Raw genomic sequence first — 14,784 nt, 5'->3', positions numbered from 1 at the left:
CACAAGCTTTACTTTGCTGCTGTTTGTGGCACTCTTATGAGCCTCCTCACAGGTGTGAGGCACCATGCCTGGCTTTGTGGAAGTCCGTAAGTAGATGGCAGTCTTTTCTATCACTCAGGACAGACTAGGTTGTGCTGGGATAATAAACTCTGTATCTCGATGGCTTAAACGGCAAAGGTTTATTTCTTGCTTACAGAAACCTACCTACATACATATTCTTGTTTTTCACATGCAGAGACAGACATGAGCACACAGGCATATATAGAACATAAACTCATGCAAAAATGTATTTAGATATGGGTCATCTTAAACTGCCCAACTGCTTTTATTGGGGACTTAGGATTCAAAGAGGGTTGTGAGAATATCCACCTTTAGCCAAGGAAGTACCCACACTACAAAAGGAACCTGAATGGTTAAAAAAAAAAAAAAAAGTAGCATTGTGTTAAATTCCATGCAAAACTCAAATAAAATACCAAATATGCTGTGCCTGCAGTCTGTCATCTCTTGGTTCGGTGAGGCAGCTTCCACCTCTGCTTTCTAGCTCAGGAGGGAGATGGATCCCAGGCGCCCAATATGCAGAGAGACAGAGGAAGTGGGACTGGGCCGGAGAGGGGGGCCAGCAGGCTGGTATCCTCTTCCCCCAGGGGTAGCTGTGGGTGGACAGGAAGAGGCAGGCGCAGGTCAGATCCCCTTCACTGACTGTTACTCTCCTGCTATCCCACTGCCCAAGCCCCCCCCCCCCCATTGACTCTCTGTGGTGTTCCTGCCTCCAGTCTTGCTTTCTCCAGTCCCTCCACCAAAGCTACCATGCTCGGCCTGTCTCAGAGCATCCATGTCCTCTGTACAGTGGCTGGGCCAGACTCGCAAGCCACATCTATAACCAGAAGCCTGCCAGCCTCCTCTCTCCTGCTCCCAGCAGATCCTCTAGAGCAGTGGCTCTCAACCTTCCTCATGCTGTGGTGACTGCCCCCACAATAAAATTACTTTTGTTGCTACTTCATAATGGTAATGCTGCTACTGTGCTATGGTCTGGTCTTAGGTGACCAGGCTGAAAAGATCATTTGACCCCAAACGGGTCCGAGACCCACAGGTTGAGAATAGCTGCTCTAGACCGTTGGACAGGGACACCCTGAGCCTTTGTCTCAGTTCCACTGAGCTTTCTCCTTCCTCACAGCTCTTCCACTCTTGCTATGGAGCCTTGTGAGGGTTTCCAGGTTCCCCAGCCAGAACAGAAGCTTCTTGAAAACAGTTACTGGTTCTTCCAGTCCAGACCCTGGTACTTCAGTCCCTTTCCAGACTGGAGCAGGGAGCCAGGGTCAGGAGACAGGCCCTGCAGTGTTATGCTGCATTAGCTCCTGGAGAGCCTCTGCTTCTCAGGCTCTCATTTTACTTGGTGTCAAGACACTGGACATTTGTCGTTCAGAACAAAACTGGTAAGGAGTGAGTGACTCACTGGCCGATGTTTAACCGCAGTCTCAGGCTAGGCTGAGACACTCGGGGGCCTGGGCCTGAGGGTGTTCAACTAGTGCCTGTCCCGTTCTGGTGAGCCCCTGTTGATTCTAGCAGCTAACATTTCCCAACCACTCTTGTCTCTTCTCAGGAAGGCTACCTGGTGGGCCACAGGGGTGGAGCAGAGAGATCCAGGCAGGGTTTGGGGGGACGGATGGGGCTAGGCGGGGAGTCTGGGATGAATCTTTCAGACCTACAAGGGCCTCAGCTGCCTCTCGCTGCAGCTGCCGCTCTGAGGGGCCAGATGTCCAGGCCAGGCAAGAGGCCCCAGGGGCCTGCAAAGGCAAGGGAGAGGAACAGACTGGGAACCCCCACTCCCGCCCACCCTACAAGTCCCCTGCTTTCCCCTTTTATAGATTCAACCTCCGCCCAGGCTCTTGGGTGTCACTTCTTTCCCAAGACCTGTGGCTGTAGCAGAAGAGAGTCTGGGGTACCACAGGACTGGAGTATCAGAGTTGAACATCTGGAAAAAAGAGAGAGACACAGGAAGTGGGTGGATGCTTTGACCTGGGAACTGGAGAGCCTGGCTGGCCACTGGACTTTGCGGTAAGTCTTGTTCACTGTCTTGGCTGCTTTGCTTTCTATAAAATGAAACTCTCCATGCGCTTTCCCCTCCTAGGCTATTGAAGGACAGCAGGGAATCACGGGTTCCCGTTGTTCAGTGGGACCTGGATTGCAGACTGCTTCACCAGCCGCTTTCTCTAGACCGGCTTCCTGTTCCCCGAGGGGTTCCACCTTCAGGAAGATTGTTCTAACGGGGGCTGTGCCTTACCACTGTGGCCTTCTGTGTCATCAGACAGCCCTATCCTATCCTATCTCTTTCAGAAGAGATAGCAACCACTCTTTGTTTAAGGCCAGGGCCTGCACTAGGTGTTAATTATTATAATAACCCGAGATGAGTAGCGGCTAGAAATTACTGATATTTAAAACAGACAAGCTGGGCTGGAGAGATGGCTCAGAGATTAAGAGGACTGGCTGCTCTTCCAAAGGTCCTGAGTTCAATTCCCAGCAACCACATGGTGGCTCACAACCATCTAGAATGAGACCTGGTGCCCTCTTCTGGCCTGCATGTGTACATACAGGCCGAATACTGTATGCATAATAAATAAATACACATTAAAAAAAAAAAAGCGAGCCGTCAAAGTCTCAGAGTTAGGGAACAGTAGGGATCTGCTCGCTTGTTGGTCTGCAATCCTTTCCCTTTTTTTGAGACAAGCATCTGAAGCCCTGACCTCCTGGCCCCACCTCCCACATGCTGGGATTACAGGTATGCACCACCATCATGCTTGGCCTGGAACTCTTCCTCTGTATTAGCTGCTCTGGTCTGCAGCACAAACCTAAGCTCAGGATGAACACAGATCCTCCTGTGCTCCTACTTACGTGTGAGGCAGGTTAGGGGGTCCTTGGGGCTCTCCAGAGAGTGGAGCCGTCAGTACTGAGCGAGATCCTGGGCAGGCTGGGAGGGCCCCATGAGTGGGCAGCCGGAGAGAGGTGCCGGGGTCAAAGCCTAGGAAGCGAAGAGAACACAGACTGTACAGGGCTCAGAGGGCACGACTGTGTCCCCCTACCGACTTGTGACCCTTTACTCTCCCTTTCACAGTGGCACCTAGCATTCAGATATCTGTCAAATAAAAGGCGAATTGACTTCTCACCAGGGAGAGGATGCAGAGGAACAGCAGGTTCTTGGCACAGCAAGCGGCACACCACTGGAGGTGGCATTGAGAGGCCTGGGGGCAGCCAGTGCCCAGGGCCCCAAGGCCCAGGAGGCACCGGAGTCCAGGGCAAAGGCAAGGCTTCGGGCGGGCGGCCGAGCAGCAGAGGCCCGTAGTTCTCCTGCAAGGGTAGAGGCCAAGCCTGGAGAAGTGAGCATGCTCCAGGATGAGGGAGTGACTGAAACTGTGGCAGCTCTTAAGTTCCACCTCAGGTCACCCACAGGTAAGAGGTGACTCACTGAAGAGCACGTCATGAGTCAGGGCCGGGTCTGGAACCCAGAAGGCACAGAGGAAGCATCTGCACAGGAGTGAGGCCAGGAGCCATCCCCTCAGGACCCAGGTCTCCTTACCTTCCCAGGGGGTGTCAGTACCAGTGGGACTGCTCCATGGGGGCTCTGAGGCTGGGGTGCCATGTTCTCCTTTCCAGCTGTGAGGAGCCAGGGAAAGATCCAGCAACCTCCTTTTCCTGACCTTTGCCCTACCCTGTTCAGCTGAGTTTCATCTCATCTCCCCTTGGCTTCCTTCCTTCCTTTCTTTTCATGAAGGCCAGGCTGGCTTTGAACTCCTGATCCTTCTGCCTCCACCCCCACATGCTGCCATGCCCAGGCCTGTTCTGTTGCCTTCTTTTCATGTCCAGCTTCCTCCTCCTCCCCTTCTTCCTCCTCCAGACAAGGGTCTGGCTTGGTAGCCCAGGCTGGCTCCCTGCCCTCCCTCCAGTGCTGGGCTTATAGACATGCTCACTATGTTCCACCCCTCTATTATCTTTCCTTTAAAAAATGTGTTATTGCGTTTGGGTGCCATGGTATGCACGTGGAGGCCATAGGACACTTTTGAGCGGCTAGTTCTCTCTTTCTGCCTTTATGTAGGCTCTGAGGGTCAAGTTCAGGTCGCCAGGTTTGTGCAGCAAGTACCTTTACCCCGAGCCATCTCACCATCGTCCTCAACACCCCGTTTTCTATCTTCAGTTGTCCCTTCACTCTTACCCACATTTTAAAATAAACATTTATTTGTTCTTAGGTGCATGCATGTTTCGCCTTCATGCATGTCTGTGCAGTACCTGCTGAGGCCACAAGGGGGCAGGTTCTGGACCTGGAGTGACACGTGTTGTGAGCTTCCCCGCCAGAGGGCGCTCTTGATGGCTGGCCAACCTCTCCAGCCCCCTTGAGCACACTTTGTAACTGGAGAAGATGAGGCTTAGAGAGGCGAAACACCTTGCCCAAGACACACACTGACTTAGCTCTGGGCCAGGGCCTGTCCTTATACTTACTACATCCAAACCCCTGACCCATTCCCAGAGACACTCACAAGCGACCCCTGGCCGGATGGCTCCCTTCTTGACACGAAGGGGAGCTTTCAGAGGCGCTGCCCCTTTCATCAGTCCCTGAGCCAGGTGCCTTTTCAGCTGTGCTTCCTGCTGCCTACGCAAGGCCACCTGGGCAGCCATGACTCTCCGACGTTCCCTAACGGGGTGGGGGAGGGGGGTTGCAAGTCAAAAGCCAGCCTTTGGGAGGAGAGTCTCCTCCCCTTCTCCTTAACCTCACACTCACAGGATGAGGACACACTTGTGACACTCGCAAGCCTGGAAGAGGCAGAGGCGCTTGTGGCCCTTGAGATGGGCCGTGACTCCGTGGTTGCGGCAGCGGGCACAGGTTGGAGAGCGACTGACAGGTCTCCTGGGAATAAGCTCTGTGCTCTGGGCCCCTCTAGTCTCATCCGCTGGGGGAGAGTCAGCGGAGCAGGGGTGAAGAGCAGGCGTTTCATTGGGGTCCATGGATCTAGGGGCAGGAGTGGTGGGTTGGGACAGTTACGCGGGCTCTGTCTTAACCAGCCCCTCTGCTTTCGGGCAGACACATCTGTGGTTGTCCATCTTGCCCGTCTCAGGACCCAGCTTTCACCCTGGCTTCTCCTCTCACCCTCTCGAAACCACCCTTTTCCTTCTCACTATCCATTCAGTGCAAACACCTGTCGTTTTGCTCACCTGAATGCTTTGTCCTGCTAAATGCCACCTTCAGGTACACGCGCGTGTGCGCACGCGCCACCCCCATGCTCATGTGCACATGTGCCCGTGCATCCCCCCCCCCCCCCGCAAGCATGCTTATACTTTTATTCTACCAAGCAGGGCTTTCCACACCCTCCCCAACAACTGCTATCATATCCCCTTGCATTTAACTAGTCCTTAAAAACATCTTCACGTGGCCCCCTCGATTCTAAGACCCACATGGGAAACCCAATTCAATCTGCTCTTTGTATGCCTTCATTATGATTTTGGGGGGGTGTTCTAGGAGTGTGTGTGTGGATGCTTCTATGTGTGTGTGGAGCCCAGAGGCTGACATCAGATGGATTTCCTCCATTGCTCTCCACTTTGATTTTTTTTTCCCAGACAGGGTCTTCTTGCACACCTGAGGCTCGTGGCTTTAGCTAGATTGCTTTGGAGATCCACCTGTCTCAGCTCCCCATGCCTAGTGGTGGGGTGTCCGGCACATCACATCACTGCCCAGCCTTTAATGTGGGGGTCTGAGCTCAGGTACTCATGAATGCGCTCAAGGCACTCTATCAACTGAGCCTTCTCCTCAGCTCCCTTAATTAAAAAATAATAATAATTAAATTTGGAGATAAGTTCTCACTATGTATGTATCCCTGGCTGGTCTGGAATTCTCTATGTAGCCCTTGTGGGACTCAAAATTCATAGAGATCAGTGTGCCTCTGCTTCCAGAGTGCTGGGGTTGAAGTTCAGCTTTTGTTTGTTTGTTTGTTTGTTTTTGAGACAGGGTTTCTCTGTGTAGCCCTGGCTGTCCTGGAGCTCACTTTGTAGACCAGGCTGGCCTCCAACTCACAGAGATCCACCTGCCTCTGCCTTCTAAGTGCTGGAATTCAAGACGTGCGCCACCACGGCCCGGCTCAGTTTTTGTTTTTGCGCTCTCCAGTATCAATCTTATTCTCAAGCGATTTCCTGTCCCATTTTTACTAGAGGGCATTTGCTTTTTAAAAATGGGCATTGAACCTAAAGCCTTATAAACACATGCTGGCCAAGTGTTCTTCACTGGCTACATACCCAGGCTTTTTTTTTTTTTTGAGACAAGGTCTTGATAAGTGGTCCAGGGTGGACTTCAACTTACTATTCTCGTTCCTCAGCCTCCTGGGTAACTGAAATTACACATTACTGCCCTGCACCACCTGTTCAGTAGATATTTTCTCGGACTCCATTATTTTAACAAATGTTTACTGAACTTGCATGCAGGCTTGTATCTGTCATTCTAGCACTTGGGAGTCTAAGGCAGGGGGATTACTGTGAGTTCTAGGCCAGTCTGGGCCACTGACTATCAAAGACAAACAAACAAACCAAAAACCAAAAACTGATTGAGTGTGGTGGTGGCACATGCTTGCAATTACAGTTTTTTCTGGGGGGGAGCAGGAGGATCCTCAGTTGAAGGTATCTGTTGCTAGGAGTTGAAGATTGCCCTGGGCTACAGGAGACTCTGTCTTAAAAACAAAAACAAGGGGGTGGAGAGATGGCTCAGTGGTTAAGAGCACTGACTGCTCTTCCAGAGGTCCTGAGTTCAACTCCCAGCAACGACGTGGTGGTTCACAACCATCTATAATGTGATCTAATGCGCACTGTATACATAATAAATAAATCTTAAAAGCCCCAAACAAAAAGCAACACTCCTTCCCAAATGGTTACTGAGTCTCCACTAAATTCTAAGTCCTGATGTAGGCCTAAAGTGTTCTCCTCAGGACACCATTTTCTTTCATGCATTCAACTGGATGAGTTTCTTGAAAAGTCACTGTAGTCCCTGATGCATGCGACACTCCCACCCCCGTACCCCATGCACTGTCCCTTCCCATGCAGCCATTACTTGGGTGCTCCCCCTTCTGGCGAGCCATCCATCACCCCCCCAAACGCTGGGCCTGCGGCCCCTCCCGCTCCAGGGTCCCAGGGAGGGGGCTGGGCACGAGGACCGCGCTCAGGAGGTGGGGGTGGGGGTGGGGAAAAGAGTTGAGCAGCGCGAGGGGCCACCAAGGGGAGGCCATGGTGGGGACCCAGCTCAGGAGACAGGGAGCGGGGTGGGGGAAGGGATCATGTTAATGCCGCCCACCGGTGATTACCAGAGCCTGGAGCCGAATCACAGTCAGCCAGGAGAAGGCCCAAGGAAAAGGGCGACAAAGTGGCGAAGAGGAACGGCTGGCTCGAGCGGCTTTTTTTTTCCTCCTGCTCCTTCATATAAGGGCCAATGAGCTTCAAGCACGGCTCTCCTTGCTGCGCTGCGCGACCAATCGGGGTTGAGCTCCGCCACTGACGGCCCGCCCCTTTCCTTCCTGCCCGCTTCTCCGCAGCAACAACCGCACCAGCCAATAGCGCGTCGAGTTGAGTCTCACGCATGCACGCACACACGCCCGCCCGCACGTTGCCCTCCTCCTAACCTTGCCTGACTGTTCTTCACCCTGGAAGCAGGTAGCCAATGGGGCGTCGAATGACCGCAACCAGAGCGAGGCGGGCCCTGCCCCCCCCCCCCCGCCCCCATCATAGACGCCACAGGCTCGGCGCGGGGAGGGGGGAGGGGCCTGAGGCGTTGAATCAGACCCACTGCGCTTGCGCAACCGCCTTGGTTTTCCCTCCCGTGTCTGGTGTCTAGGTCGGACCTTTAGCCTTCCGGTTGCCGCGTACAGCTGCGTTACAGCATCCCCGCGGTGTCTGTGTCCTTCCAGGCCGAAGAAGGCGGCAGAAGTCACTGTCCAGCTGGACTGCTTGCTGTGCAGAGGATGAGTGCCGAAGCCCGCGAAAGGTACCCGGGGTGTTGGGATGGCTTAATGGCGGGTTAAAGAGAGGGTGAGCTCTACATGGGGAGGAGGGAACAGGAAAGAAACTCCTAAGCGGATGGTGTTCTCCTGGTTTCACAATGACCCTAAGGGATGGACAGTCCCTACGTTTTTTGGTTTTTGGTTTTGTGTGTGTGTGTGTGTGTGTGTGTGTGTGTGTATGAAAAAACAGGCGAAGAGTGCGTTCAAGTTGCACAAGATCACAACGCAAGAGTTGGAGACAACGACTTTGGCTTAGTCCTGGACTCGCTTTGTAGACCAGGCTGGCCTCGAACTCACATCCGTCCCCCTGCCTCTGCCTCCCAAGTGCTGGGGTTAAAGGCGTATGCGCCACCACACCCGGCTTTTTTGTTTGTTTGTTTTGTTTTGTTTTTGAGACAGGGTTTCCCTGTGTAGTCTTGGCTGTCCTGGACTCAGTTTGTAGATGAGGCTGGCCTTGAACGCACAAAGATCCACCTGCCTCTGCCTCCTGACTGCTGGGATTAAAGGCATGCGCCACTAACGCCCCGTTTTTGTTTTGTTTTGTTTTGACATGATTTCTCCATGTAACCTTGGCCGTCCTGGAACTTTCCCAGCAGGCCAGTTGACCTTGAACTCACAGGGATATGCCTGCCTCTGCCTCCTAGTGTTGGGATTAGAGGTGTCTGCCACCACTGCCCAGCTGTATAATTTTAAAAATTTTATGTGCATTGGTGTTTTGTCTGTATTTGTATGACTGTGTGAGGTGTTGGATCCTCTGAAACTGGAGTTACGGACAGTTGTGAGCTGCTATGTGGGTGTTGGGAATTGAACCCTGGTCCTCTGGAGGAGCAGTCCGTGCTCTGAATTGCTGAGCCATCTCTCCAGTCCAGCTCGCTCACTCTTTCTTTCTTTCTTTCTTTCTTTCTTTCTTTCTTTCTTTCTTTCTTTCTTTCTTTCTTTCTTTCTTTCTTTCTTTCTTTCTTTCTTTCTTTCTTTCTTTCTTTCTTTCTTTCTTTGAGACAGGGTCTCAGAACTCAATCTGTGGACAAGGGTAGCCTCAAACTCACAAAGATCCACCTGCCTCTGTCTCTGGAGTGTTGGGATTACAGGCGTGCACCACCACCTCCAAGCTGCACTTGTTTGTCTAATCCTTACTGTGGTGTGGTGTGATAAGAGAGTTCATGGTGTGCCTCCCTGCAAATTGTGCACTCCCTTAGTTTCTGGAGGGGTGGTGCTCTTACCTAAACCCACCATCATAAAAATGATGCCTTCTCATGTATGGGAGGGTAGAGATTTTTTATTGTAGTTAGGTAGGTTATACTGGAAGTGGGTATTTATAAACCCAACTTGACTATTTTGTCAGACTTCTCCCTGCACTAGGCTTGAGATGCCAGCGATGGGAACTCCTCTCTTCCCAGGGTTCCCATCTGTCCTTCCCCATCCACTCCGTAAGCAGCAGGGTGCAGAAGCATCTTTATCACCACATGCCTGATGACACTTGTTCTTTCCCAGCTTTCCGATTGCAGTTAGCCCGAGAGTTGTGGACCGAGGCTGCAGTTTGCAAGAGCATTGCATTTTCCAGGTTCTAGTTAGGCTTGAGCACCCCTCCTCAAGTGCCTGCCAAACCCTGCGTCTTTACTCTTGTGGAGATAGTTTCTGCATAGGCTTAGCTCAGGCTCGCTTCCTTTTTCAAATCGCTGATTTGAAGAAGACCTTTAGTCTTGTTGGTTTAAAGCATTACCCCTTTTCTTGTGCCAGTTTGCTTTGCGTAGTTTACATGTCTTGTGTAGTTTTTGTGTTTGGCGAAAGGTTTCATGTAGGCTAGGCTATCCCTGAACTTGTTATCTATTTCCAGGTGATCTTGAACTGCTGATCCCCAGACTCCCCCTTAACAAGTGTTGGAATTCTAGGCGTACGTCGCCGTGGCATATGAACATGAAATTGATGCTGGTGCGGTGCTGTGACTAGATCACATTAGTTTCTCGGAGATTTTATGTGCGTCCCTGTGTGTGAGTGGGATGCATCGTGGTTGTTATTGGTCAGCTCTAAATACTTTCTGATTTTCCTAGTAAACAAGAGGGGCTTAGGAATATGCTAATTACCTATTCTCTCACAGGCTTTTCGTATTTGAGATAAGGTCTCATGTAGTAAGTTCGATGCTTCGTTTGGCTTGGCAGACCTTAAACTTAGGTCTGTCAAGCCGGACATGGTGGCGCACGCCTTTAATCCCAGCACTTGGGAGGCGGAGGCAGGTGGACCGATGTAAGTTCAAGGCCAGCCTGGTCTACAAAGCGAATCCAGGACAGCCAAGGCTACACAGAGAAACCCTATCTCGGAAAAACCAAACCAACCAACCAAACAAACAAACAAAACCACAAAAACCTTAGGTCTGTCTTCTGCGTCCTGGGACCACAGGTGTACACGTGTGACCCACCATGCTTGGCTCACGTTGACGTTCTTATGCTCAGTTTGCTGTTCTGATGTCATGACATTTGGCTGGAGAACAACAGCCTGTGTAACAAATGGTGGTGAGTGTCTGGATCAGCACCATGGCCAGAGGGGGGAACCTAGTAAGGACCCCGAGAGGCCTGCTTTGAAAAGCAGAAAATGGCGAGTGTGAAGTATTTTGGAAGAGAGACCAAAGAGAAGGGAAACTCATGTCACTGAAGGTCTCAAGGGAGTCCATACCACAGCAACTGACACACTCATTTTTTTTTTCTTTAGAAACAGTGACCCGTAGGCAAGTGGACAAAGAATTCAGGGAGCGACAAGAACCAAACTTGAGATTCCATCTGAAATTGGTTCCAGACCGATCTGCCACATCTGGGAGCCTGACACACAACCATGAGACCCCAGGATTTGAGATCTCTGCAGCTGCTATGCCTCTTAGAAGCCATCTCTTTATTGCCTTGTATGTCCTGTGGGGCTGCATACTCTAAGGCCCCAATGTGTGGGAGGCTGGACCTATGCCCTGGTGGGAGGTGGGCTGAGTATCCAGTCGGGACAGGCTTTCTGCATGCTGATGTTAAGATGGTCATGTGCAAAGTCTGGTATGACTTTAGTCCCAGCCCTTGGGAGGCAGAGTCAGGTGGTTCCCAAGTTCTGGTCTATAGAATAAGTTCCAGGACAGCCAGGGGTACACAGAGAAAACCTGTCTCAGAAAACAAAACAACCCCCTGGGGGGAAAACACATAACAACAAATCAACCAATAAACAAACCAAAAAAAAAAAAAGGTGTTGCGGGAGGCGGGTGACTGGAAGAATTCTCTCTTTAGGGACTGAAGCTCTTCTGTGCTATGAGGCGACAGCTTCAACCTTCAGAGCTGTGACTTTGCAAAACTGGAATTGGCTTCTGTTGAGGAGCATGGTGTGCAGCCTGAGAGAGGGCTGCGAGGAGACGGTGGTGTTCATTGAGACAGGTGACGCACCTCCTCCTGCTTACTGGGGTTATACACGGGTATACGGGTTGATAATAAAAGTGTAGCCCTGATTTATCTTAGATAGTAATGTTACGACATGCTCAAAAGAAAAAGGCGGTTTGTGAAGCACTTCACCTTCCTCGGGGGCACCCCAAGGCCAAAGAAGCACAGTAGTTACTTTGGAATGATTGCTCTTGGGGGAGGTTAAGGAGCGATAGGCAGGAGTAGGGATTACTGACAAGAATGGGGTAGGTCTCAGATAATTGTGAGGGGCGACCTGAGAGAGAGGGAAGGGTGGGGACGTACACAGGAGTGAGAGTGGCAGAGAGGCTTCTGCAGGAAGGGTCAGAAAATACAGGTGAAGACTCCAGCTTCTCGGCCCCATGAAGGTGCAGTGAGCATCATGGGGAGACACAGGGATAGTACTGGGGCTGGGAGGGAAGGGGGCAGCCTGAGTGGGTCTAGGCCAGTGACAGTAACCTCTTCTATCTTCTGCTCTTCAGGGACCAGTAAAGCGATTTTGAGTTTTAAAGGCTGCACCCCGGCCCTGTCTTACTCTCCACAAATCTCTTATCTGGTGTCTCCCCCTGGAGTGTCCGTTGCCTCCTACAGCCGCGTCTGCAGGTCCTACCTCTGCAACAATCTAACCAACCTGGAGCCGTTTGTGAGACTCAAGGCCAACCAACCTAAGTCCACAGCACCTTCTTCCAAACAGTGTCCAACCTGCCTGGGCCGGCACGAAGAGGAATGTCTTCCAAACTTTGTCACCACTGAGACTTGCCCCTACGCTGCTTCTTCCTGTTACAGTTCCACCTTACAATTTCAGGCAGGTGAGAGCAGAAGAACTTTTATCAAATGCAGTGTATGGTATCCAGTGTCTTTGTACACCCCAAAGACCGGTGGGATCCTGAGATGAGGTTGGGGGTACAGGAGGCTAGACACATGAATTCCAAGTCAGACCAGGTAAGGCGCCTGGCATCCAAATCTCTGGTGGGCGGGCAAGTGACCCGGTTCATGAGGGCCCCCTTGGAAGGGAGCAGGCCTCTTGAGCTGTGTAGAGATCCCTTGATTCTTCCTTTTCTTCCTTGTAGGGAATCTCAATACTACCTTCCTCATCATGGGCTGTGCTCGTGAGTCACAAAAGCTTTTAGCAGATTTTCAGCACATTGGGAGCATCAGAGTGACTGAGGTCATCAACGTCTTAGAGAAGTCCGAGAGTGTTGGTGCAGGGCACTGTAGTCGAGGTCCTCTTTGGAGCATCCTCTTATGCCCCCTACTTATCTTCAGAGACTGACCACCCAGCAGGACTGGAAAAAATATCAGATCCCTTTGCATAATCAAATAAAATCTCGGAATTATTGTTCTGCTTTGTCCTGTGGTCTGTGAGAGCGTAGAGGGGCCCAGTATGCATAGGGAGGGGACGCAGGAGCAAAAGAGTCTGAAAAAGGGGGTTCATAGATCACTGCGGTTTTCTGTTCAGAAACCAATACTAAGGAGGTGAGAGCTGGTGAGGAGGAGGACAGCTGTTTGAGAGCTGGCAGCATGGAAAGAGGAAGGCGCTATCACCCTTGTTTCTTCTTGAGGAACTCAGGTCTAGGGAGATGCTTTGTTAGGGAAGACAGCTGCAGGTGGGCCAGGAAGGCTGCTTGTTGAATGGAGCCCTGTCATCAGGCCACCTCCCCTTCTGCTGTGGCTGGGAAATGACAACTTTGACCAGCTATCTTCCTTCCCTCCCTTCTTTCCTTTCTCTTTTCATTTCCTCCCCTTTCTTTCCTCCTTCTCCCCCTCCTCTTCCTTCTTCTTTTCCTCTTCCTCCCCCTCCTTCTTTTCCTCCCCCTCTTCCTCTTCTTCCTTCTTCCTTTGGAAGAACAGTCAGTGCTCCTAACCTCTGAGTCATCTCTCCAGTCCCCCCTCCCTTTCTTTCTCCTCCTCTCTCTATTTCCTCCTAGAGCTGGGGATTTAATCCAGCACTTGCACAAGCAAATCAAACGGTCAACCACCGAGGCAGGCCCCTCCAGGCTCCTGTAGTTCTTTAGATAGATGTATTTCTTCATGTGGAATCTCACAGCACTTTATGTGCTTTGTGTTACTTGATACACAGAACTAAAAAAATATAAGGCTGAGGGGGGGTTATGACACACTATGTGTGCATGGGCACACACTGCTGTTACTTGAAGGTAACTGGACGTGGACTGTGTAAAGCTGAAGAAAGATCACTTACAAGGTGGCATCATAGCCACTCAATTGTCTTTCCATAAGAATTCAGGATGTTGGGCAAAGTGAGTATGACCTTGCAAAGGGGCAAGTGTAGAGGAAGTAAAGCTAAATCTGCCAAGGACAGCTCCCAAGGGACGACCACTCTGGGGTAGTTGAGGGACGAAGGCCATGTAAAGGGCATTTTTCTAAGGGAGGGTAGTATTGTTTCCATACGAAATGTCCCCGATGGGCTCATGTGCTGAGTGCTTGATCCCTATTTTGACACCATTTTTTGTCAAATAGGAGACACTATTTTGGTACATTGTGGCGACTTCAGGAAGTAAGGTCTAGCTGGAAGGAGTAGATTAGCACTGGTGGGTCCTTGAGGGTATTTTGCCCCTGGCACCTTCTTTCTGTTTCCTGTCTTCCATAGGTGAGATGTTCTGCCACTTCATGGTACTGCCACTCTGATGAGTTACTCAAGCATACGAGGCCAAAAGACCATGGATTGTTCCCACCAAAACTGTGAGCAAAACAGGTTTTCCTCCCTTACATGACTTCTGTTAGATGCTTTTGGTACAAAGGTGATGAGTGTATCTAACACAAAGGGAATCTTAAGAGCTTGCTGTTCTTGAAGGTGGCTAAGGAAGCTCTCCAAATGATAATGGAAGAAAGCTTGGACTTCAGAAGGAAATAAGAATAGAAATCAAGCCAATGTGTGGCGCACGCCTTTAATCCCAGCACTCGAGAGGCAGAGGCAGGCAGATCGCTGTGAGTTCGAGGCCAGCCTGGTCTACAAAGCGAGTCCAGACAGCCAAGATAACACAAGAGAGACCCTGTCTTGAAAAACAAACAAGAAACAAAAAGAATAGAAATCAACACGATGCACTGCCCTCAACTCCAGGAGTTATCTTTAATCATTTCCTAGATGGTAAAATAGGAGAAAAAAAAAAAAAAAAAAAAAAAAGGATATGTAGAGGAAAATCTCAAGACAGTAGTATTTGTGAACTTTCTTTTCTCTTCTTTCTTTCTTTTTTTAAAATTTATTTTATGTATCAGAGTACATCAGAGGGCATCAGATCCTATTTCAGATGGCTGTGAGCCACCATGTGGTTGCTGGGAATTGAACTCAGGGCCTCTGGAAGAGCAGCCAGTGCTCTCAACCTCTG

General features: G+C 50.8%; 2 protein-coding genes across 2 annotated transcripts; one reads left to right on the top strand and one right to left on the bottom strand.

Annotated features, from left to right (window-relative positions):
• Positions 1–438: 438 nt before the first annotated feature.
• Dmrtc2 (DMRT like family C2) lies at positions 439–7,602 on the bottom strand. Its single transcript, XM_051162024.1, has 9 exons — positions 7,329–7,602; positions 4,769–4,937; positions 4,527–4,681; positions 3,572–3,648; positions 3,162–3,342; positions 2,890–3,016; positions 1,912–1,972; positions 1,610–1,784; positions 439–650 (listed from the first exon to the last, which is right to left on the bottom strand). Exons 1-9 carry the CDS (start codon positions 7,600–7,602, stop codon positions 538–540), a joined length of 1,332 nt encoding a protein of 443 aa, XP_051017981.1. The 3' UTR covers positions 439–537.
• A 3,005-nt stretch (positions 7,603–10,607) lies between these two features.
• On the top strand, positions 10,608–12,760 carry Lypd4 (LY6/PLAUR domain containing 4). Its single transcript, XM_051162579.1, has 4 exons — positions 10,608–10,911; positions 11,276–11,419; positions 11,923–12,249; positions 12,511–12,760. Exons 1-4 carry the CDS (start codon positions 10,845–10,847, stop codon positions 12,711–12,713), a joined length of 741 nt encoding a protein of 246 aa, XP_051018536.1. The 5' UTR covers positions 10,608–10,844; the 3' UTR covers positions 12,714–12,760.
• Positions 12,761–14,784: the final 2,024 nt, after the last annotated feature.

The sequence above is a fragment of the Acomys russatus genome, chromosome 19, assembly GCF_903995435.1.
Source record: "Acomys russatus chromosome 19, mAcoRus1.1, whole genome shotgun sequence".
Classification (NCBI taxonomy): Eukaryota; Metazoa; Chordata; class Mammalia; order Rodentia; family Muridae; genus Acomys; species Acomys russatus.
This window is presented reverse-complemented; position numbering and strand designations above follow the sequence as displayed.